A 24401-nucleotide genomic window follows, 5' to 3' on the forward strand; every position below is an offset into this window, starting at 1 on the left:
GATTTTGATCTTCCTATAGAAACACAGAAATATTTTCAGTCTGTACGGTTCTCTCTTCTGGACAAAGAAAGAAACTCCTTCCTCGAGTTACCGACGATTACCAAGCACAACTGCACCAGCAGAAGAGGTCAGCCAGCTATTGTACTGAACTACGCCAGCTCTTTCGCTTGTCACCGACTCCATGGCAGGCGGCCAAACATGAATCCAACTCTGCCCCATTTTCACAGACATAGGATTTTTGTTCTCAAAACTCATCCTTCCTCAGAGCTCTTGCCAAGAAGCGTTTTTGCAAGACGGGGCAAATCTGTACAGCTGCTTAGTTTACCACAAGTTCCAGAAAAGCAAAAAGTGAAATTTTAACGACCCTGAAGATGGCACTGGTGATTCAAACGATCGACTGATTTAGGACACATTCACACCATATGTTTAAAGCGAGTAACTTCCTCCAAAGAAATCCTGGGAACTATAGTTTATCCCTTGCAAACTTACAATTAGCAGCATTCTTAAAACACTACAGTTCCCAGGATTGTTTGGGGGGTCCCACCTGCTTTAAATGCACTGTCTACTGTCTCTCAGACCTTGTGGGGGGCAGGACAATATTTTGGAAAAAAATATGAACAAATTCCTATGCCCTACAAATAACCCAGAGATGCATTTTAAATAAAAGCACACATTCTACTCGTGTAAAACCACACTGATTCCTGGACCGTCCGTGGGCCGGATTGAGAAGGCGATTAGGCCGCATCCAGCCCCTGGGCCTTAGTTTGGGGACCTCTGTCATACTGTCAGAAAGTTCTTCCTGGTGTCTAGTCAGAATCGCCTTTCTTGTAATTTGGATTGTGTGCAATTCCACACCACACCCTTCTCCACGCAGTCACGTAACATCCAAAATGTGCAACGATGTCAAAGAGCAACTCCGGAATTAGCAAATGGGTAGGCAACACAGGCTGGGTTTACTACAGGGGTGGGGGTGACAGGGAACAATGTGTTGTGTTCTAAACCACTGAGCCTCTTGGGTTTGCTGATCAGAAGGTTGGTGGTTCGAATCCCTGCGGTGGGGTGAGCTCCCGTTGCTCTGTCCCAGCTCCTGCCAACCTAGCAGTTCGAAAGCACGCCAGTGCAAGTAGATAAATAGGTACCACTGTGGCGGGAAGGTAAACGGCATTTCTATGCGCTCTCGTTTCTGTCACGGTGTTCTGTTGCGCCAGAAGCAGTTTAGTCCTGCTGGTCACATGACCTGGAAAGAAGTCTGTGGACAAACGCCGGCTCCCTCAGCCTGAAAACGAGATGAATGCCACAACCCCATAGTCGCCTTTGAATGAACTTAACCGTCCAGGGGTCCTTTACCTTTTTTGCAACAGCAGCTCCTTATTCTACCCTAGCCACACAAGCCTTTTTCATAGAACTGTAGAGTTGGAAGGGACCCCCAAGGGACATCTAGTCCGACCCTCCTTTTTTTTTGGCAAGCTGCACTCTGCACAAACAGTGCTCCAGAGTAAGCTACAAACATGATCGGAGCAAAAGAATTGCTGACAAGTATGTTTGGGTTGGCAGTGAGCCTAATGACTTTCCAGAGGCTGATCCTTTAAATTAGTATCACAAACAAGCATGAAAAGCGACTTATAAGCTGGTAACAAGATGACTTTGAGGGGCTCCCACCCAATTCAGCTTTGTCAAGCCATCTGACGGTTTATAGAAAGAGCCACCTGTCTCGGACTGCTCACCACTACAAGCCCAGATCCCAACTCACCTTCCCATTAGTAATAATCAAGGCTTAGATTCAATTGTGACGCAGCCACCCGACTGCTTCATCGCTCACTGCTCCTAAGAGAAATGAGCACACATTGCAAATAATCCCAGAATGTGGGGTCATGAGAACTGGCCCCATGTCTCACAAAAGTGAAAGGCCTAAGGACGGAGTCGTCGTCCCCCCACCCCGGTAATCATTACAGGAGAACAAACCGACGGCATTAACCACAATTGCACCATTGAATATCATTGTTCCATTCAATGCACCATTGAGTCTAGCCATACTGTTCGCAGGTCATCAAATCAAAACTGGATCAAGTGGGGTATGGTAAGAAAAGAAAACCATCTCAGTCACTATTATGATATTTAAAAACAGTCAGCGTGTCACAATATGATGGTCACAAAGCGGCTGCTCAGCCAAGTCAAGTCACAACTGTTTTCACACCCTAACCCACAAACAGTCACTTTTAAGCAATGCCACCAGAATTTTCTGTTCTCCTTTCTGGTTCAAAACTGCAGAAAGAGAAGGTGCGAGAGAGAAACTCCTCCATATTTTAGCTTGCCATCGGTTTCCATAACAACCCCAAAAGCCCGTGACTAAGCAACGCCCAAACGTCTTCAAATTACAACACACCCACATGCTTTTTAAAATAAATTTACAATTCGAGCTTCTGAGCATCCAGGATTTTAAAAAATCGGAACAAAGACATGGAAATCCTGAGACCAATAATTAGTTGTGTTCTGACGCAATTGCTGGGAATCACAGCTGATATGTTTTTGGAAGGATCTGACAGATCATTCTTATTAGTGGGGATGGGGAAAGAGAACAGAGCAAGTCCTTTCAGAGTTCTCTTGCGCGTGGGTGATATTTACAAGCAGCCGGAGAGGGTACAGAAGGAGAAAAACGGTGTCATCAGTCCCGCGACCATTACGCACAGTTGAAACATCCACAATGACGTTCGTCAAATGCTTACACATTGCACAATATAAACAGCAACTTTGTGCAGTGGTACCTTGGTTCTTGAACTTAATCCGTTCCGGGAGTCTGTTCCGACTCCTGAAACCATTTGAAAACCAAGGCGCAGCTTCCGATCAGCTGCAGGAGCTTCCCGCACTCAAGCAGAAGCCGCGTCAGACGTTCAGCTTCCAGAATGCGTTCGCAAACCGGAAAACCTACTTCCGGGTTTGCGGTGTTCGGGAACAGATTTGTTTGGGAGCCAAGCCATTCGAGAACCAAGGTGCCACTGTACTCTTGGGTCGGCAGATCTGGATGATCATTCACTATGATTTATAAAGCTAGGAACGAGCATTGCGGCGAAGCCTTCAGCTTTGGCTCGAAGTTCCTGGCTTGTATGCAACCAGTTCTTTGTTCTGTCCAAACCGGGGAATTCTGGCTTCACAAACCGAGAGAATAAGTCAAGATCACACCCTTAATACAAAGCCAGTGCAGAACAATTGCAGTATATGAACAATCGCAGTATATGAAGCTGCCAACCATGATTCAAAGCAGGCTAAAGTGTACTCTGTGTGGCTAGAGAGTCACACCCTCCCAGCTCAATAGCGAAGGCTTTTTGGCTTACCTGCCTGGCAACCCTCCGAGCTTCCCAGTAGGGTTTCGAGTCTTCGACAGCTTTCCCAATCTTCTTCACTAGCTCATCGAGTTTTATTGTAGCCTCAACCAGGATGGAGCGGAATTTCTGGCGCGCATCCTGCAACAGAGAAGGGAAGCAAAAAGGTTTCAGGAGGATATTCTCGTAGTTGTAATTCACTAAGCCTGCCCATCCTGAACAACATAGAGGAACCTTGAGGATCACGGCTGTTGGAGTAAATAAGAAAATGTGTGCCGCTCAACCTTCTGGAGAGTAAATAAGGATCATTGTGACAGGGAAAGCCTTAGATAAATGTCCAATATGTGCATATAATATCTAACAACTTTTGCTGGCAATGCCAACTAGATTTGAACAGAGGTCAAAATCCTCTCAAGATAATAATAAAAAAAAACCGGACATGAACTTTTGTATTCCTCAAAAGAAACAAATGACTTTTGCAGGGTGGGTAGCGATTCTGGGGCCCTTTCCCCCCCTTAGCACTAACTGATAATGTCCTTTCAGCTGTGATCGTACTTGTAATATTTGTTTGGGGACTATTCGTTTTTTAACGAAAAAAGATGAAAACCGTGACAATGAAAAAATATGTCCATTGCAACTTGATAGAGTCACCCTCCATGGAATGCTATCTAGGTTTATTTGTATATAATTTTTTAATTAAATTTCCTAAATTACATTTCAAAATATTCATTTAAACAACCTTAAATCAATGACTTCCCTTCTTATTTTTCGGTGGTTCATTTTGCTTAACCTATATCCCTAACTAAACCATTCAGTAATTCATTGTTACATCAATCAAAACATATTTACACTGTTGAATTTATCTTAATGCTACCAGTGTTTTTAGAAGAACAGCAATCTAGGTTTGAAGTGTATCGCCTTGGTGTAATGTTTCCTAAACACAAGACAGATTGGGCTGCAACAACCTGCTGTTCCTATAGGCCTATTTACTGGCATTTTATACCATTACAAGTCAATACGCGATTGTTGGCCTTGCCCAATATCTCACTAGCTGCCATACCAACTCAACCACCAAGCAGAATGTTGTTTGTAGCTTTCTCACCACCTCAAGGGGGACACTCCTGCCTGTGGGGTGGGGTCCTGGCCATCTGCTCCAAAGTCTGGCTGGGATGGCACTGCTGATGTCACAATACTCTTGTGATGTAGTTTAGTCTGCTACCAGGCAGGATGACAACAAATGCAAGGTTGCCACTAGAAACAGGAGCCCAGTGTTTCGTGTCTATCCCTCCCAATATCTAGGGAAATCAGTGCTCGACTACGTCATTCTCAAGTTCCCCCACTGCACCCACGCCACCCAAAGTTTTGCCTGGCACAGGAAGGTGCTGGCTGCATGATTCACCAGGGAGCAGGAAGAAGCTCAGTTGTGTCAGTATGGCAGGAATGACTGGGCTATTCACAACATGACCTGAACACGCTGCACCACTGCGTGGCATAAGTGGTGAGGTTATAATAGTTATATACAGTGGTACCTCGGGTTACAAACACTTCAGGTTACAGACTCCGCTAACCCGGAAGTAGTGCCTTGGGTTAAGAACTTTACCTCAGGATGAGAACAGAAATTGTGCTCTGGCGGCGCAGCGGTAGTGGGAGGCCACATTAGCTAAAGTGGTAAAGGTAAAGGTAAAGGGACCCCTGACCATTAGGTCCAGTCGTGTCCGACTCTGGGGTTGCGGCGCTCATCTCGCTCTATAGGCCGAGGGAGCCGGCGTTTGTCAGCAGACAGCTTGCAGTTCATGTGGCCAGCATGACTAAGCCGCTTTCTGGCGAACCAGAGCAGCACACGGAAACACCGTTTACCTTCCCGCCGGAGCGGTCCCTATTTATCTACTTGCACTTTGACGTGCTTTCGAACTGCTAGGTGGGCAGGAGAGCTAAAGTGGTACCTCGGGTTAAGAACGGTTTCAGGTTAAGAACGGACCTCCAGAACGAATTAAGTTCACAACCAGACATACCACTGTACTTTGTACTTACTATCTATCTATTTATCTATCTATCTAGGATGTGGGTGGTGCTGTGGTCTAAACCACTGAGCCTCTTGGGCTTGCCGATCAGAAGGTCGGTGGTTCGAATCCCGGCAACAGAGTGAGCTCCTGTTGCTCTTTCCCAGCTCCTGCCAACCTAGCAGTCCGAAAGCACACCAGTGCAAGTAGATAAATAGGTACTGCTGTGGCGGGAAGGTAAACGGCATTTCCATGCACTCTGGTTTCTGTCATGGTGTTCCGTTGTGCCAGAAGCGGTTTAGCCATGCTGGCCGCATGACCCGGAAAGCTGCCTGTGGACAAACGCCGGCTCCCTTTGCCTGAAAGCGAGATGAGCGCCACAACCCTTTAGTTGCCTTGGACTGGACTTCACCGTCCAGGGGTCCAACGGCATGGAGCTGTGGTCTAGCTAACTCCAGTTTTGAAAAGCAACTATCTCTTCTAAGGGATAGCTCAGTTGATGGAGCATTTAGACTCAGGGTTGTGGGTTTGAGTCCCATGTTAGGCGAAAGATTCCTCCATTGCAGGGGGTTGGACTTGATTATTCTCGTGGTTCCTTCCAACTCTACAAATATATGACTCCTTGCAAGGATTAACACACCACACACACACACACACACACAGTCTGACATCCCAACAGCAAGCCAGAAAAGGATGGTAATTAGCAACACAAGGTTTCATTTACTGGTGAAGCAAACGTTTTAATTATAACCAACGTCTCTAAAAGCTTATTTCTGACTCTCTTTAAGAACTATGTGCTAGGATGACATCAGCTTTTATAATTGAGCAGCTGCAAAAATAGGACAGGAAAACAAGACAGGAAGACCATAATATGTACTTTCTGGAGCGTTGATGGCTGGGCATAACCTTACTGTGAGCAGCTTAATCCTATTAAATAAGATGGGGCTTTCTGTGAAATTAAAGACTTGGGTGTATTATCAGCACTTTCGTTTTTCAATAATTTCAAGTACTAGTCTGTATTTAATATAAATCCATAGAGAAGGACAAATAAAACCTGCTCTTGCGGGGGGCGCAGAGGATTTCTGTGCAGCAAAAACCAGCTGATAATTCCGTCCCCGGTATACCAGGTATGACTTCCTTTCATGGTGGATGTAACATGCTGTCTCAAGAAAGAGAAACCAGACAGATTTCAAGGCCCTTTTAAACCATGTGGTGATTTAAAGCAGCGACAACAAAGCAAATGCTACAGCCACTCACACCCTTCCAGATATCCCCAAGTGAATTTTGAATTCCAGGCCTGAAAGTCAGACACAAGATGATTCTCCTGCCCTTCACAGGATGACAGGTTTTCAGATACACAGCGCTCAATTCTCAGCTCTATGGCAGGCAAGCATGGGAATGAAATTTATTCTCTTCCCGGGGTTCATATAGCAGAGAGAGAGGCTGCATTATCCTCTTGACAGGCAGGGATTGGGATTCTGTTGACAGCTCATTACCCCAGTAGAAAGGAATAAATTATTGACTGTAAGATACGCCGGCTTTGAAGCTGGGAAGGCTCTAGCTTGCAACTGGCTTTAATAATCCAGCACTAAACGTTTAAATAGTCAGAGTAAGGCCAATATTCCTGTTTCAAGATGTCAGGCTTTGGGTTGCCCCCCCCCCCAAAAAAAACACATTAGGATCCATTCACACAGCCCCTTTCCCAACTGTGCAACTGCACAGAGTAACTTATTCCCAATGTATGATAAACTGGCAAAGCTCTGCTGACTGGATCTGATGGGAGTTGTAGTCCAAAACATCTGGAAGGCGCCAGATGTGTACATGGACCCCTTTAAGAAGTATAATGGCTTTCTGTAGCCACGCCCTAGTCTCTGTTGAGCTTAGATATGATCACATCAAATCTGCAAATAAATTCCAACTTCTCATTGGAGTCTCCCTTTGGAATTTTGACCGCCTTCGTGTTAGAGACTCTTCGGAGAGTCTGAAAATGCTCTCCCAGGGGCTTTCTCAGTATTAGCACTGAGAAATTTGAAATGCCACTGTCTGATCTACACTTGATTCTCCAGTGGCACAAAATTGTTAGGGGCGCAGTATTTCAACACCCAGTGTTAACTCAAAACAGCTCAGGGTGCCTCTGTCACTGGGCTCCATTGAAAACGGCTTCTCCATGTGAACCAAAAAGTGGCCTCTCCAGGCAATGGAATGACTCTTATTTTCTTATCTCTGCAGCTGCCATCTCCTGGGTGACACGGACACCGTTAGGCAGTTGAATGTGCATTCACACTCTGTCTTTTCCTCTCCCTTCCACCTCTGCACGGCCCCGGGCAATGGCAACCCACGGTACACCACTGGCAAGACCAGAGAGAACGGGTGGGCTGTGAGCATCTACTGGGAAGGACACTGCCTCAAACCATGTTGCCAGCCAGTGTGAACAATATTGAGCTAGATGGACTCTGCATAAGGCAGCTCCCTTTGTTGCTAACATTTGTTACGCATTCACACGATTCTCAGCTTCGCCAGTGATTTTTCAATAACTTCCCCAGTCACAGTGGCAGCTGTTCTAAACCGCGCAAGGGTAGGTCTCAAATTCTGCCTCGCGACATACTGCCAAGAACATGAACCACAGCGGGTGGTTGTTAGGCTACATCTGCCCCAAAATTGGAAGAGCCTTGACATACTCTGGCTAAAGCGCCTCATTCATCGGCTCAAAGCTCCAGAGTCATTCTGCCGTCGCTCCCAGCTGCTCTGCTGCAGGCCTCCCAGCTCTTGACCAGCTGCCCTACCTCAATGGGCCATTAAATATTTCCTTCCTTCCTTCATCACCATTGTGTGCAGCATTCTGTTTTCTTAAAAGCAGAACAAATAACCTAATTCCGTCCCCCTTTTCTTTTTTCCCCAGGCTGGTCCACATCACAGCAAATTCCGGTTCAAACTACAAGGTCACGAACGGCGGAACAAGTGAGTGGATCAGCCCAATGGAAAAACCAGTTAAGTGGGAATATGTGGTCCTCAATCAGTTTCGTTTACTGCAGTCCGCTTTGAAATGATTCCGTTTTAACTGGTTTGTTGATATGTTAAGAACTGTGAATGGGTGTCATGGTGGGATGTGGAAGAATCAGCTGAGGAACCCCTAGGAAAGAAGGTTCAGAGCCCAGGAGTGGTGGTGGGATGACAATCTGTGGTCAGAGGGAGAAGACTGGGAGGAGGAGGTGTCAGAAGCTGAAGAGGTAACAGGACTTAATGAGCAAGGAGAGTCTGTGGCGGGGAGAAGTCCACAAGAGGCAGAAACTGAAGCAGGAAAGGAAGGAGGCTGAGAGGCAGAGATGAATCAGGTTGGTGAAGAGTCACAAGTGTCTCCGCCTCCTGTTGCAACAGGCTCCCCTGCCCCAAACCCCCACCTTGTCTCCCAGAACCAGAAGAGGCATGAAAAGGGCAGAGGAGAGGTTGGCGGCATGCAGGCACAGTCTCCGAATGCTTGGAAAATGCCTTGGAGAGGAGGCAACTTAGGACGGCTGTGGGGAGGTGAGGGCTTGGTGACTGATGCATGGGCTAAGACCTGCTGGAGATGAGGTGCTGTGCTCATTAGGCCTCACGCTCAGCCAAGTGAAGATCGTGTTTTTTTGCTAATAAAGAGTTAAATCCAATTTGCACAGTGCAATTTACCGCCGGCTCACTCTTTGACACTAGCATTCTTCAACACCAACCTCATTGCACTGGTCATGTTGTGCGGATGCCTGATTATCGTCTTCCAAAGCAACTACTCTATTCCGAAATTGAAAATGGAAAGCGTAATGCTGGTGGTCAACAAAAGAGGTTGAAAGACTCTCTCAAGGCAAATCTAAAAAAATGTGGTATAAACACCGACAACTGGGAAACACTGGCCTGCGAGCTCTCCAATTGGAGAACAGCCTTTATCAAAGGTGTCATGGAATTTGAAGACACTTGAACTGAGGACAAAAGGGAGAAACACGCTAAGCAGAAGGCACACTTGGCAAACCCTCGCCGTGATCAACTCCTGCCCAGAAACCTATGTCCCCACTGTGGAAGGATCCAGAATTGACCTCCACAGTCACTTATGAATCCACAGTTAAAACCGTGTTTATGGAAGACAATCTTACTAGGCTACGAGTGATCGCCAAAGAAGCTGACGGGGAAAGGAAACTGTATCCCTGGGCTAGCTCCACTGGTAGAGCAGGAGACTTTTAATCTCAGGGTTATGGGTTCGAGTCCCACGTTAGGCAAAAGATTCCTGCGTTGTGGATGACAAACCAAGTTGATGGACTATGCCGAATTGCCAAAATTAACCGGAAAGCTCAGAAATCTAGAAGACAAGAACTTTAATAAGGAATGGAGAAAGTTTATAATTTATTTACAAGACCACTGTTAGCAGGATTTTAACCACGCTTGTAAAGCAATGGAAAGTATGGATAATTTAGGATGAAAAATTTGGATAAGTATTGATATGCAGTTGTACATAATAATCCCGTTAGGACCCACGGAAGGGATGGGGGGGAAGTCAGGAGATTCAGAGTAATCTTGATATTTGGATTCGGAACTATTTTATGTTGTATGTTTATACTTTTTTAAAATCAAACGTTAAAAAATTATACCGGGTGTGGGGGGTAGAGATGTAGATTCCTGCATTGCAAGGGGTTGGACCAGAAGGCCCTCGTGGTTCCTTCCCACTCAATGATTGTAACCCTGAAGAGGGTAATAAAAACTTGGGAGGTCAAACGCATGAGGCACAGCATCAACTGAATTGCAGATTACTAAGATATTTATGTGTAAGTGCACACTGCGATCCTTCCTAGTCCCAATTCAGTATGCATGGATGAGCTAGAACCATTTCCTGCCTCCCCGCCCGCCCCATATAAACACACACAGCTTCATTACTACCGCTAAGTCTTAGTTCTCGGAAATCAGCATTTACAACCAGTGCCCATGAACTTTTTGGTCTCAAGCACAGCAAAGGGCTACGTAAATATGGGTCACAGCTCACGGTCAAAGCATCATTAAACGCTTGCCACAAATGAGAACACTGCATTCGGTCTGAGACAGCATCAGGATGGAGTGTGGGCAAGTTAACCCTTTCCCCTCTCCGTGGTCCCAATGACCCTCCCCGAAATAAATTCTCGGAAAGGGAAAACTTGCACTGGTGCCAATGGAAGTTTGACCTCTCAGGGCTAAGGGGTTGGGTTGAGTTCCCAGCCCTGCTCCCCCTGCCCAAGCTATGCAAATGTTTAACCACCAACATCAACTGCTTATGCACAATTCATGTCATGCTAAGCTTTGCCCTCCATTTCGAGCTTGGCAAATAAGCACTCAAGTTACTACCCTGCTGTTTTATTTTTATTTTTCCAGCCTGGCGGGGCCTGGCAAAAAGGGGGTGGAGAGACCCCACCCCGTTTGCAACAGGGCTGACTATCAGAGGGGAGATCTTTCATAGAATCATAGAGTTAGAAGAGACCACAAGGGCCATCCAGTCCAACCCCCTGCCAAGCAGGAAACACCATCAAAGCATTCCTGACAGATGGCTGTCAAGCCTCTGCTTAAAGACCTCCAAAGAAGGAGACTCCACCACATTCCTTGGTAGCAAATTCCACTGCCGAACAGCTCTCACTGTCAGGAAGTTCTTCCTAATGTTTAGGTGGAATCTTCTTTCTTGTAGTTTGAATCCACTGCCCCGTGTCCGCTTCTCTGGAACAGCAGAAAACAACCTTTCACCCTCCTCTATATGACATCCTTTTATATATTTGAACATGGCTATCATATCACCCCTTAACCTTCTCTTCTCCAGGCTAAACATACACAGCTCCCTAAGCCGTTCCTCATAAGGCATCGTTTCCAGGCCTTTGACCATTTTGGTTGCCCTCTTCTGGACACGTTCCAGCTTGTCAGTATCCTTCTTGAACGGTGGTGCCCAGAACTGGACACAGTATTCCAGGTGAGGTCTGACCAGAGCAGAATATAGTGGTACTATTACCTCCCTTGATCTAGACGCTATACTCCTATTGATGCAGCCCAGAATTGCATTGGCTTTTTTAGCTGCTGCATCACACTGTTGACTCATGTCAAGTTTGTGGTCTACCAAGACTCCTAGATCCTTTTCACATGTACTGCTCTCAAGCCAGGTGTCACCCATCCTGTATTTGTGCCTTTCATTTTTTTTGCTCAAGTGTAGTACTTTGCATTTCTCCCTGTTAAAATTCATCTTGTTTGCTCTGGCCCAGTTCTCAATCTGTTAAGGTCATTTTGAAGTGTGATCCTGTCCTCTGGGGTATTAGCCACCCCTCCTAATTTGGTGTCATCTGCAAACTTGATCAGGATGCCCTCAAGCCCATCATCCAAGTCATTGATGAAGATGTTGAATAAGACTGGGCCCAAGACAGAACCCTGTGGCACCCCACTAGTCACATCTCTCCAGGATGAAGAGGAGCCATTGATGAGCACCCTTTGGGTTCGGTCAGTCAGCCAGTTACAAATCCACTGAATGGTAGCATTGTCTAGCCCACATTTTACCAGCTTCTTTACAAGAATATCATGGGGCACCTTGTCAAAGGCCTTGCTGAAATCAAGATAGGCTATATCCTATATGTTTGGTCTATTTCATATCAAAAAGCCATCGTGTCCACACACACAAAGCCAGAGCACTGCTGACGCGGCAAAGCAGCGCTCGCCTGTCTTAAAACAGTATTAGCGAAGAGTCGACTTCACAAAGGCTTCAATCATGAGAAGGAACACCAGACAAAGCCGCACATTAAAAATCCCTCGGAGGACCTCCATAATCCTTGGCTGGAGCATTAGCGCTCAGCTCTGCACTTTGTGCCAACAGAGTTGTGGATTTTAACCAAGCCCAATCAAAGGCTCATTAAGAAGCAATAGATTAATTTATACAAAACCATCAATAGCCCAGTGCCTTTCAATCCATTTGCTCTCTACCTTGCCGAGGCCACCGCAGAAATACACAGCACGCTTCCAAGTCATCGGAGGAGCAGCAAGCGCTCCAGGGGGCCATAAACAATTGGGCGGAGAGGATACAGGATGCTGTTTATCGTCTTGCAGAACCGAGGCTGCCAAGGATATTGACTTTGCAGGCTGCTAGCCAAACCTTTGCATTTTTTTAATAGGAGAACATATATGCATCAGCCACCGATTCTTGGATTTACGTGTCATGGAAATCATTTCCACCATGTCAATTAGTACCATTATTTATTAAATTTGCATACCGCCCCTCATCCGTAGATCTCAGGGCGGTTCACAGCACTGAAACACCAAAACGAAAACACAAAATACGTAAGAAAAACAAGCGAGCCAGTAACTATACTGCCGCGACTGTCGGTTCTGCACAGCCAAGGATTTTGATACAGGATCTCAAAATCATCGTCATCGTGCAAACGAGCCACAGCACACCGAAAGTGGCGTCCAGCACATAGCGGCAGAAGCTCACAACAACTATGCATGCGCTGGGAAGTGCTGGAAGTTGCCGCAGAGTAGCCTATCGCAGGCATTAAGGGATGCAGAAATGAGGAAGGCCTGCACAACTCACAATTCCCCAGACCTAACAGGACTTGTCAATCTTGTACTGTGGTCTCCCAAATGCACGACTGATTTATTGCATTTATATATTCCACCTTTCTTTGAAGGACCTCATAACGGCACTTGTGGTTCTCCTACCCTAGCGGAATTTTATCCTCACGACCCACATTCAAAATTCGCCAGGCACATTTTGCAGCTGGCTATCACCCACTTGTGGATGGGACGCGGGTCGCGCTGTGGTCTAAACCACAGAGCCTAGGGCTTGCCGATCAGAAGGTCGGCGGTTCGAATCCCCGCGACGGGGTGAGCTCCCGTTGCTCGGTCCCTGCTCCTGCTAACCTAGCAGCTCGAAAGCACGTCAAAGTGCAAGTAGATAAATAGGTACCACTCCAGTGGGAAGGTAAACGGCGCTTCCGTGTGCTGCTCTGGTTCGCCACAAGCAGCTTTGTCATGCTGGCCACATGACCTGGAAGCTGTACACTGGCTCCCTCAGCCAGTAAAGCGAGATGAGCGCCACAACCCCAGAGTCGTCCGCGACTGGACCTAATGGTCAGTGGTCCCATTTACCTCTATCACCCACTTGCAACCAAGTGAAGATGCCAGGATGGCACCTGATGTCTCCCACCATCTGGAGACACATTCCTGGGGATCCTCAAAAACCTTCAACTGTTTTCACACTAATTCTATCCATTATATTTTATCTGCAGAATCAGAATTCATTTCAGGAACCAAAAAATCGTATTGGGGAAAATGTGACTTTCACGCCACATGTCTCAAAAAAGGCAACGAGTTGTCCTGATTTGGCGATTGCAACCCTGACTTAAGGAGCCGTGTGGTGTCTGGCTTATATATCTGAGTTTCTAACGCCCCTCGCGACAACCCTTGGAGGTAGGTTAGGCTGAGAGAGAGTGCAACTGTTCAAAGATCACCCCAAATTTCATGGCTGAGCGGGGATTTGAACCATAGTCTCCCTAGCCCAGAACTCTTAACCAGTAGTTGCAGACGTCAATGCCAGGTTTATCAAGCACGCAACGTGATGGGTCGCAAGTCGTGCAGACCTAGAATAATGATGGCTCTGCAAAGATCAGGACGTGGAGAGATCGGTCCACCTCTTCCGTGTCTCTCGTGCCACAGAAAAGGATGCAAAGGAATGCCTAGCTAAACAAGGTGGTGCCTGTGGGTGGCATGGCACCCTTGAGATCTTCCCCTGGCACACACAAGGCCTCAGAACCACCATCACATAGACCCCAGTGACAAGGTGGAGACAGCGGTTACCATTTTCTCCCTTGGAAAGTACGTGGAGCTGAAAGAGGAAGCTGGAAAAGTGCGAATCCTTCCCACTTCCTCTTTCAGCTAAATGTGCTTTTTAAAGCTCAGAGTAATTCTACGGAATCCAACCTTTACCTTGGGAAAAGGGTGAGCACGCATGCTCTCTCTGCCTCCTTCAGCCTCTTGGAGAAAGGCTGGTTTGAGGGAGGGAGGAGAGAGGTTTCCCACTGCACCCGCTAAAAAAAACCCACACGGGGCTTTAAAAGGTTGGTAGCCTGGGTATAAACAGCAGCAAAGCTGTACAGACGTACCTTGGAAGTCAAACAGAATCCGTTCCAGAAGTCTGTTCGACTTCCAAGGCGCAGCTTCCGATTGGCTGCAGGAGCATCCTGCAGCCAATCGGAAGCCGCACTGGACGTTCGACTTCCGAAAATCATTCGCAAACTGGAACAATCACTTCCGGTTTTCGATCGTTCAGGAGCCGAAACGTTTGAATTTACAGGCATTTGGGCTTCTGAGGTTCCACTGTACAAAGGATGCATCCTCTAGCTACTCTGCCTTCCCACAAGGGCGCTACTGACCAAATTACTGGCATACATTAGAGAGGGGCAAATTAGTGCTTTCGTGCAATTCTCGTCTGGGAACCACCGCCTCAAAAAAATCCCCCAACCTTCATAAATTACAGTCGTGCCCTCAATTGCCCTTTGTTTGCAGAGATTGGTGCCCAGAGAACTTATTAAGAGACCTCTTCTCCGAAATGGCGACATCTGCCCAGAATAGCCTCTTCTCCTTTGCCAGGTCCCTGACTGACAACATCGGTTACCATCAGCTGGAGGTAGGGAGCTAAAGTTTAAAAGGCCAGGCGACAGGAAAGGAGCATTTAAGTAAGCGCTATGTTGCTTCTTTCGAAATGGCCTAGGGAACAACAATGTTGATATCGGACAAACGGGAGCACAGAACAAAAGGGGAAAAGAAAGAAAAAAATCTACATGATTGCTGCCTCTCTCCACCCCCCGACAAAACAAAATGCTATTACCTGCTTTCGGTCAGCATTCAATTTATTACGTTTTTACTATGTTTTTATCATTGATGTTCTGTAATGTGTTTTTAATGTTGTACACTGCCCTGGGATCTACTGTTAATGGGTGGTATGTAAATTGATATTGTTGTTTCATATGTCAGTGCAGCATAATTCGGGCATCTCGTGAACATTTATTTCTAAACAGCAGCTGAAGCAAGAAAAACCCTTTAAGGCACAGGATGTGGATCCTGTGGTCTTCCAGTTGTTGGACAACACCTCATAAAGCTAAAGGGACCCCTGACCGTTACATCCAGTCGCGGACGACTCTGTGGTTGCGGCGCTCATCTTGCTTTACTGGCCGAGGGAGCCGGAGTACAGCTTCCGGGTCATGTGGCCAGCATGACTAAGCCGCTCCTGGCGAACCAGAGCAGCGCACGGAAATGCCGTTTACCTTCCCACCTTTACCTTCTACTTGCACTTTGACGTGCTTTCGAACTGCTAGGTTGGCAGGAACAGGGACCGAACAACGGGGGCTCACCCAGTCACGGGGATTCGAACCGCCGACCTTCTGATCGGCAAGCCCTAGGCTCTGTGGTTTAACCCGCAGCGCCACCCGTGTCCTTAGACAACACCTCATAGAATTGCAGAGTTGGAAAGGACCACGAGGGTCATCGAGTCCAAAGACCCTACAATGCAGGAATCCTTTTGCCCAGCGTTGGGCTCAAACCCGCGACCCTGAGATTAAGAGCCCCACACTCTACCCATCAGCCAAAGTCAGTAAAGCCAATAACCGGCGATGGTGGAAGTTGCGAACATCTGGAGGGCTCGAAGCTCCCCATCCCTGCCTTAAGATTCACTCCATACCACCAATCCTACCAGAAACATGCATAAATGTAATTTGGGTATGGGGAGCTGCACTCTGCCGACGGGGGTTGATGGGAGCTGTAGTTTGCCAACATCTGGAGAGCCACATCTGGATTCAGTTCTGTGCTCCAAAAAAACGGAAAGCGTGGCTTGCAGGAATGAGATCGGCCAGACTGAAGTAGGTTAGAGCTTCAATTCTCATTTTGCTACCTGAGGCAGACCAGCGAATGTCACCTCCCCACACAGCTGTTTCCCTCAAGTTGAGGTACAGAGTACTCAAGGCTGACCAACATATTTGGGCACCCGAGGCAGAAAAATCCCACAAGCTTCCCCTTTTCCCTGGCAGTAAAAATGCAGTAACGGTCAAGTCCCGTAATTAACAACTTGCTGCCCTCTCATGACACTCACTCTGTCTAATGGTAGGGCTGGCCCCGTCCATTTTGCATGCAGACCAGTGCAAGGATTGCTAAAGAGCATTAAGCCCGATACCCAATACTCCTTCGGTTCTGTCAGACCTGTGGCTCATTCTCTCCCGATTTGTAAAATGGAGACGGGGGAGCAGAAGAGAAATATTCCCACAGCCCAACATACTGGTCCACTCTGTGGCTTGCTTGTTCTTACGCTCGGCTGCCGCAAGGAGAGACAAACGCCCCCTTTTCAAACCTTTCTGAGACTACTTAACGTGTAATACATTTTCGGCAACCTTTCCTCATTTTGACAATGAGCAAAGTTCTGAGTTTTGAGACTACATCCTTGCGGAACTGGGAATTTTACAAGTATGCGTTCCGCTTTTGTGAGAAAGCCGCCCTTCGGTGTGGCTGCACCCATAAATATTAGGGCAGGCGCTTCTGTCCTTTTTCCCATACCTTCTTTAAAAATAAAGAAAATCAAGCAAGCCTACCCAGATGGGAAATCTGTACCCGGCCTATCTGTATTTTAAAACTATCCGTTTTAACTATCGTTATGATATTTTCATTTTGCCTTCCGGTTTTTAAAGCCCGTTGACTTTCTTTGGCGTTTTCTTAGGACTTTCCCGGGTTGTTTTCGATTAAGCTGTATATAAATCTGGCAGAAATAATAAGAAGTCTTTCTTTCATTTCGAAGCAGCATCTCAGGATCCCGCATATGTTGGCGGAAGCGCTACAGGAGGGAGAAAGGGAGGGAGGGATCCCTACCAAATTCAAAAGCACTTTTTGCATACCTACATGTAAGATTAATTACCACTTTGATTGCTACACTCCTTATCCCTTGGTGCAAGATATCACAGGACTAATGAGATTCAAAGCACTGTGCAAAGTAACGTCATTCAGTTTCAGTGTCTGAGCAGGAGATGTGTGACCTACTTTCTCTTCATCTGCTGGCTTAGTCCATGCAGACATTTTTATTTTTGCGTTTCTCTTGAGTTATTGATGTTTTTTTTAAAAAAAAAAAAGCGGCAAAGACAAGAAAAATCCAAACAATTACCATTCTCTTAAAATAAAATAATAATAATAATAATAATAATAATAATAATAATAATAATAATCTTTAAAATGTATATACAAGATCTCTGAGAAGAATGGGTATTCATACAAAGCGGGAAAGCATTAAAAAAATGGTACCTCAAGCTCTGTTTCTCTCCGATTGATAGCATCTGTGGATTGATTCAACTTTTCTAGTTCCCCCTGGAAGAAAGCCAAAAAAAAAAACAGCACATGTTGAGAAATAAGACACCGACAGAGCTGGGATGGACTCGGGTTATTAAGTGTCATCTGGCATTTCGGGGAGAAGGGCCTCATCTGGAATGTGAAATGGAAACGGAACGGTGGAAGGTATTTTAACTGCGAGGCCGAAATTTATGGCACTGGGGCCTCTGTGGTGAGGCGGATTTGGGGACAGGGAAGAGGGAGAGACTTCGGACACCTTTCGATGACTGCAACGGAGGCTTACGTTTTTAAGAGTTATTCTAGTTCAATTCCAAAGCTGTTCCTCTTTAGGACTTGCAAGTCATGAGTGCAAATCGAGAACCGAACTTCTCCCAGAAGGGCGAGAAAGTGCATCTAATGAAGAACAAACAGTGCTTAGGGAAAGAGGCCTAAGCCATCGCTTAGCGACAGGCAAGATCCAAGTTCGAGAGAATGAAATGGATTTTCTCCCCCCCCCCCAACTACCACATTTAAGATTCCAGGTATCCAATCCTCCCCAACCCCCACCGCCTTTTCCTTTCTTCTAACCCTGCTAAAATTAAGAAGTATTTAATTACATGTTTATCCCACTCTTTCTCCACAGAGCTCAGGGTGGCATACATGATTCTCCCCCCCCCCAAAAAAAATATCATTTTATTATCCTTACAACAACCCTGTGAGGTTGCTAAGACTTCAGAGTGCATGCCTGGCACAAGGTTCACAGCTGCGTGAAGATTTGAACCCGGGTCTCTCCAGCAGGTCCAATATTTCGACCCAGGAATACTTAGTATTTATATGGGCTGTTACAACAGTCCCCTGCTTCGCGTACATTGAGACAGTAATCCTGACAAATGAGCTGCCAGATTTTAATTTAATTTTTTTTTTAATTTAAATTGGATTTTTAAAATAAAATGCTTTTGGAGGGAAAATCTTTCCAAAGATAGTTTTCTATTAAAGTTACATTATAGTCCAAGGGCTATTATCAGGAAATAAGGATTTGTTTTAAGTTTTTCATGTGTGCTAAAACTCAATCTAATGTTTTGTTTGTTTTTGTTTTTTAAAAACCTGGTCAACCACATCAGTTAACAAACATTGATACACAGGCTATGTTATTGTTTTAGTTAAATAAATTGTTAAAAAAGACAATTGTAATTGTTTTTCTCCTTCTAATGAAGCACAGCAGAAAAGTTGTCCAAATATAAAAAGTTAACTTATTAAACAGCACAGTAATTTCATACTTATCGGTCTATGTGTATTTCTGACAGTACTACACAATCAGTAGTTTTTGATATAACTGTAAAACTTACTCTGAAAATGTATTATTCCAAAAATGAAACCTTCATCTGGTTCTAAATATATTAAGATTATAGCAGCCAGAATAAGTCTTTCTGCAAAAAAAAAAAAAGATTTAAATCAAGTCTTACTGACTAGTGATTTAAATCGTAATTTAAATCGATCTGATTTATATCAAATCCACCGTGCGCTCGCATTCCCACAATCCCTAGTCGCAAAATGCGCCTGGCGCCTGGCTAATTTCAAACGGTGGGGGATAATGGTCTTTCATTCTTTTGCATACCGTATGTGCAGAGTTTTTGTGTGATAGGTTCTTTATGCATTTGTTTTTGTCGGCGGCGAGAGAGGTTGGAGAGCCCAGAGCATGTTTGGTCCTCATTTTGCAGATAGCTCACCTCAGGTTGCCCCAGAGACATCTGAGCCAGGAGACATCTGAGCCAGGGACTTTCTGCCCCACGTATCAGCTTAACAACATGACATTTCAAACATCTGGCAGCATCTCTCTTATTGTCGGTATGCATGTGTGGGAAAGGCACAAAGGCCATTTTAAAGACACTTCGATCGGGTTTTGAGATCAACTGGTGGCTATGTAGGAATGAAGGTGGACAGCTGCATTCATTTCTCACGTTACCTGTTTAGCTAAAGACCCTTTCTGACTCTCCACCCATCACTTTGCCCCCCAACTGATTTGTTTATAGAATCATAGAGTTGGAAGAGACCACAAGGGCCATCCAGTCCAACCCCCTGCCAAGCAGGAAACACCATCAAAGCATTCCTGACAGATGGCTGTCAAGCCTCTGCTTCAAGACCTCCAAAGAAGGAGACTCCACCACGCTCCTTGGTAGCAAATCCCACTGCCGAACAGCTCTCACTGTCAGGAAGTTCTTCCTAATGTTTAGGTGGAATCTTCTTTCTTGTAGTTTGAATCCATTGCCCCGTGTCCGCTTCTCTGGAGCAGCAGAAAACAACCTTTCACCCTCCTCGATATGACATCCTTTTATATATTTGAACATACTTATATATTGAACATACTTAGCATGGGTAGGCAAACTAAGGCCCATGGGCCGGATGCGGCCCAATCACCTTCTAAATCCAGCCCGCAGACGGTCCGGGAATCAGCGTGTTTTCACATGAGTAGAATGTGTGCTTTTATTTAAAATGCATCTCTGGGTTATTTGTGGGGCATAGGAATTCATTCATTTTTTTATTCATTTTTTTTTTCAAAATATAGTCCGGCCACCCCACGAGGTCTGAGGGACAGTGGATTGGCCCCCTGCTGAAAAAGTTTGCTGACCCCTGGTTTATAGTGAGGATTTTTAAAGAACTTTTTCATGTGTCAACCTCTCCTCCACAGATGGAAATATATCTTTGGTCCCAGCTGGCAGAGAAGATCCTGCTCAACTACTCCTCTCTCCTGACGGGGACATCTGCAGAACCTGTCACAGGAGAGGGAGGGAAAGAAAACAGTTTCTCTGCCGGGATAGCTCAGTTGGTAGCGCACAAGACTTTTAAGCTCAGGGTGGTGGGTTCAAGCCCCACCTTGGATGAAAAACTCCTGCATTGCAGGGGCTAAGACTAGACGACCTATGCGGTCTCTTCCAACTCTACAATTGTATGATACTATGACCCCATCCACCCCTGCAAGAACAGCTGACAAGAGGAAGGAATTGTCATTTTCATGGGCATAGGGGTTTTTTTTGTCACCAAAACAGTGCACACAATAATATCTTAATTTGGAGGAGAAGAAAACCTAAACAGTGAAATTGACAGGGATGTTATATATTTATAATTTTAGTCATAGGCCACTTGCGCACCTGAAGCCTTTCAAAGCTTGAATGTTGGATGAGATGGGGCAAGGAACTGTCTTTTCCTGTACTGCAGGTGCGGGGGACATTTAAAGCAGGGGAAGCTATTTGTGAACCGGCAGAGCGGAGAGGGGCAGTAACTGAAACTGAGAGCAGGATCTTCGTCAGAGAGCACTAATTCACTTCTGGTTGTAACCAGCTATCTCAGCGTCTAACGCTAGCTGAAGCTAGTGTCCCAGCAGGATTGCACATTTGATTTGACCCTGGTGAAACAGAGACCATTGGAGCTCGTGGTATGCGAACAAGGTTGCAGTTGATCAACTCTGTTGGTAATATAGGCCAGGAATGTGGTCAATGGTTTTAAAACTATAGGGAGGCAGTGTGGTGCGATGGTTATAGTGTATAGAGAGATCGGGGCTCAAATCTGTACACGGCCAGGAAGCTCTTCGCCTGACCTACCTCACAGGGTTGCTGTGAGGATGACGTGGCGAGGAGAACCAATGTACACCACCTTGAGATCCTTGGAAGATAAAGGAGGTACATAAACTAAACAAACAAACAACAACAACAACATTGGGGGGCCCCCCGAGAGGCTTGGTTCAGTGGCACAGCATCTGCTTGGCATTCACAAGGCTCCAGGTTCAAAATCTGGCACCTCCCCGTGGGGCTGAACCCCGGACAGTGGCTGCCAGACAGTGTAGAAATACTGAGCCAGTATAATAGTAGCGCTCGCTCTCTTCTCCCCGCCTTTCTCTCTCTCAAGAGGCCACCACGACCTTCAAAAGCGCTCTAGCGCAACCTCCGGCCTGGCATCCCTAGGCGAGAGCCCCTCTCCACCCTCATCCCCCCTTCTCCAGCGCTCGCCCGGAGCCAGATCCCTTGCCTTTGGCACGACATCCTAAAACACACACACCAAAAACCCAAGGAGCCCGACCCTCTGACAACGACCGAAGGCAGAGAGACACCGCCACCAGAACAGGGTGTGGGTGTTTCTCGCCGCTTGCACGTCGCTGCTGCTGCTTTTTAGAAAAGGAGAAGAGGGAAGGCGACGAGGAGAGGCGGGTCCTCCTCTTTCCCCAAAAGCACCCTTTGCAAAACTGCAAAGGAGAGATCGGCGGACCCCCTTCGCTTTGCCGCCTGCAGAAGCACCTTGGCAGAAATCTAATGAAGCACCCAAGGGTGGGGGGAGCGCATGGCGGCAGGCAACGCCCCCTCCTCCTTTTTCAGGAATTTACACGCGGCTTTTTTGGGGGGGGGGGGAAGAGGAGAATCGGCTCGGCTGGGCAGGCGCAAGCGAGCGCCACGCACGCACACTTTCCCAATAAAAGGCGCCCGGCCCTGCAACCTCCCCAAAATGCGCACGCTGATTCCCACCCCCCACCCCCGCCGCCGAAGCGCCCACCATGTGCGCTCCCCGCGAAGGGGCGTGAGTGAGCCGTGGGGGGGGGGGCTAAATCGGATCCCCAAGAAAGCGATCCCGAACCTGTGCCTCCTCCCTCCTGGCCATTACCTGGATCCTGGGATCCACTTCTTCCTCTTCTTCCGGCTGCTGCGGGAGCTGCTCGGCGTCCTCCGCCTTGGTCCTCCTGGTTGCAGGATCCATGTTTTTGGCGACGTTGGTGGGGGTTGGGGGGGATTCTCCTGTTCCCAAGGAGGGAGGATCTGGCTGATCCTTCTGAACTGCTGCTGCTGTTGCGGCTTTCTTTTTCCTTCCCTGCCGAGGGTCGTCGGTATCCTCCGGAGGAAGGAGAAGGGGAGTTTGCAGCAGCCGCCCCCCTCGCCGCCTGCGCTTTGCGCGCGCCTCGCTCGTCGCCAGCTGCCGCTCCGTTAGGCGGAGAGTAGAGGAAAGGAAACGCGCCTCGCCCCCTGGCTGCAGCATCAGCGGCTGCCGTCGCCAAGCGGCGCTCGCTGACACCCAGGCATGGTCCGCCTCCTTCCGACGCTGCTGAATCAGAGGCCCTGCTTTTTAAAAAGAAAAAAAAATCCATCATCCACTTTGCACTCTCCCTCCCAGCTCAGCATTTCCTCCCCTTCTGTTATATTAAAAGGAAATAGGAACAGGTGTGGTGGTGGTGGTGGGGCTTGAAAATAGGTCAAGCTTTACGGAAGAGTCTTTGCTGCTTTTATGTTCCTGGGATATTTTGTGTGTGTGTGTGTGTGATGTAATTTGCAGCAATCTACTGAGATAAAGGCACGCACCTTAAACACCCGGTTATGGTGGATTTATTTCCAGGGAGAAGCACATCCACGACAATGGGGATGCAACGCAAGTGGGAGACTTCTTGCAAGCGTTGCTTGCGCCCCGACACCTAGCTGGGGCAAATTTCCCTCTGAATGTCACCTTCGTTTCCCAATGCTCTTGCGTCGCGCACTGAAAAGTAGTGTCACCAGGAATTCGCACAACGCCGCGTCGCCAAGGGACGCCCCCCCGCATTCTGTTAACACCCTGCCATAAAGGCTGGATCAGGCCAGTGGCCCGCCCACCCGTTCCCTCATCCTGTCCTCTCACGGAGGCCGACTAGATGCTTCTGGGATGCCCAGAAGTAGGAACGCAGGGCCACAACTCTCACCCGTCCTGAGATTCCCAGCAACTCCAAGACATAATACTCCCTACGCTGGAAAAACAGCAGAACCATTACGTTTAGGAGCCGTTGATAGCCTCACCCTTCTTGAATTTATCTAATCCATTTTTTAAAGCCATACACACCCGTGGATCCCAGTCACTAAGGAACTATTTTCACGTTTGCCCCCTCAATAAAAAAAAAAAACGAAGAGCCTTGTGGCACCCTGAAGACTATTTTTTTTTAATGGCATATAAGCTTTCGTGTACTTCATGCATGAAGAGTTACCTTCAGTGGGCAGGCGCCACAGGGTAGAGACGTGCCTGGGGAGAGGAATATTCCCTTTCAAATAAGGGACATTTAAGGCATATAAAAAATCAGGGATAGCAGCGGGAAACGGCTTGGAATAAGGGAGTTCCCCGCAAAAAAGGGAGACTTGACAGCTAGGCAAATAGGCAAATAGACAAACCTATCTTCAGTTCAGGCTGGCTGGGCAGGATACACTGCAGGAAATTTCACTGTGTTTCCATCCGCTGGGCACAGCAGCTGACAGGATGCCTTCTAAATACCTCATCATCATACATTTAAAGCACACAGCTTCTTGCCAAAGAATCCTGGGAACTGTCCTTTGTTAAGGGGGCTGGGAATTGTAGCTCTGTGCAGGGCAAACTACAGCTCCCGGGATTCCTTTGAGGAAAGTGGTGTGCTTTTGCTGTATATACAGTCGTACCTTGGAAGTCGAATGGAATCCGTTCCGGAAATCCGTTCGACTTTCAAAACGTTCAAAAACCAAATTGAGGCTTCTTATTGGCTGCAGGAACCTCCTGCAGTCAATTGGAAGCCACAGAAGGCCTGTCAGACATTTGGCTTCCAAAAATAGTTCGCAAGCTGGAACACTCATTCGCAGGTTTGCGGCATTCGAGAGCCAAAATGTTCGAGAACTAAGCTGTTTGAAAACCAAGGTATGACTGTAGGAAATTCTTCTTCTTCTTCTTCTTCTTCTTCTTCTTCTTCTTCTTCTTCTTCTTCTTCTTCTTCATACCCCGCCCATCTGGCTGGGTTTCCTCAGCC

General features: G+C 46.9%; 1 protein-coding gene across 1 annotated transcript in view; it reads right to left on the minus strand.

The window, feature by feature from the left end:
* SH3BP5 (SH3 domain binding protein 5) overlaps positions 1 to 22414 on the minus strand; it is a 56857-nt gene extending 34443 nt beyond the window's left edge. The window contains exons 1-3 of the mRNA XM_033165364.1: positions 22280 to 22414; positions 17609 to 17671; positions 3330 to 3458 (exon numbers count right to left, since the gene is read on the minus strand). Coding sequence (XP_033021255.1) covers positions 3330 to 3458; positions 17609 to 17671; positions 22280 to 22372 — 285 coding nt within the window. The 5' untranslated portion in view covers positions 22373 to 22414. The remainder of the gene's footprint in view (positions 1 to 3329; positions 3459 to 17608; positions 17672 to 22279) is intronic.
* Between the last annotated feature and the right edge of the window lie 1987 nt (positions 22415 to 24401).

This window comes from Lacerta agilis, chromosome 12 (assembly GCF_009819535.1).
Source record: "Lacerta agilis isolate rLacAgi1 chromosome 12, rLacAgi1.pri, whole genome shotgun sequence".
Taxonomy (NCBI): Eukaryota; Metazoa; Chordata; class Lepidosauria; order Squamata; family Lacertidae; genus Lacerta; species Lacerta agilis.